The following is a 735-nucleotide window of genomic DNA, read 5'->3' as shown; positions in this document are numbered from 1 at the left end:
CGAGGCTGACAAATCCTGGAAAAACATGATGCTGGATTCCTGGTACTTCACGATCCCTTTGCGTCTTGCGGCGTCCAACACCCTCTGTTTGTCAACGAAGTTGTCGAACCTGATTAGGACGGGTCGTGGTCGCTGGTTCGGTCCCGGCTTTGGAGCTAGCGTGCGGTGAGCCCTTTCAATTTTGAAGCGGCCGGCTTTCGTCTCCAGCTCAAGCAGGTTCGGTATCCAGCTCGCGAAAAACTTTGTTGGGTTAGTCCCCTCCACGTCTTCTGGTAGACCAATAACCCGTACATTTTTTCTCCTACCTCTGTTCTCGAGGTCGTCGATGAGCTCGGCCATTCTCTGTATTTGGTTTTCAAGCCCCCGGACCCGCGCCTCCACCGTGTCGGAGGTGTGTTCGACCGCAGCAATCCTATTCTCTGCCTCGGTGGTCCTCTCCTCGATCTTTTTCAGCTGCTCTGCGGGGGCCTGTACAGTCTGGGACAAAGGCCCCAGCTTTTCATAAATCACCCTGGTTATGTTCGCCGTTATTTCCTGAATAGTTTGGCGAAACGCCGGGTCAAGGGCATCCTCAGTCAGCAGCGGCTGTTGCTCTTCCTCCATCGGGGGCAAGTCAGGCAAGCTAGCAGTAGCCTCCGGTTTGTTCATCTTGGTCGATTTTCTACCTTCTTTCGGTGGCATTTTGTTCTGGCGTCTCAAAAAATACTCATCAATACTCATATTAAAATGCACGAC

General features: G+C 52.7%; 1 protein-coding gene across 1 annotated transcript in view; it reads left to right on the top strand.

Annotated features, from left to right (window-relative positions):
* LOC111645918 (CUB and sushi domain-containing protein 1-like) overlaps nucleotides 1-735 on the top strand; it is a 282,987-nt gene that overhangs the window by 233,786 nt on the left and 48,466 nt on the right. Inside the window, exon 49 of the mRNA XM_087170782.1 lies at nucleotides 319-612. Coding sequence (XP_087026908.1) covers nucleotides 319-612 — 294 coding nt within the window. The remainder of the gene's footprint in view (nucleotides 1-318; nucleotides 613-735) is intronic.

This window comes from Seriola lalandi, unplaced genomic scaffold, assembly GCF_002814215.2.
Source record: "Seriola lalandi dorsalis isolate HSWRI2012SDOR001 ecotype SW California unplaced genomic scaffold, Sedor1 jcf7180002054959, whole genome shotgun sequence".
In the NCBI taxonomy this organism is placed as follows: domain Eukaryota; kingdom Metazoa; phylum Chordata; class Actinopteri; order Carangiformes; family Carangidae; genus Seriola; species Seriola lalandi.
This window is presented reverse-complemented; position numbering and strand designations above follow the sequence as displayed.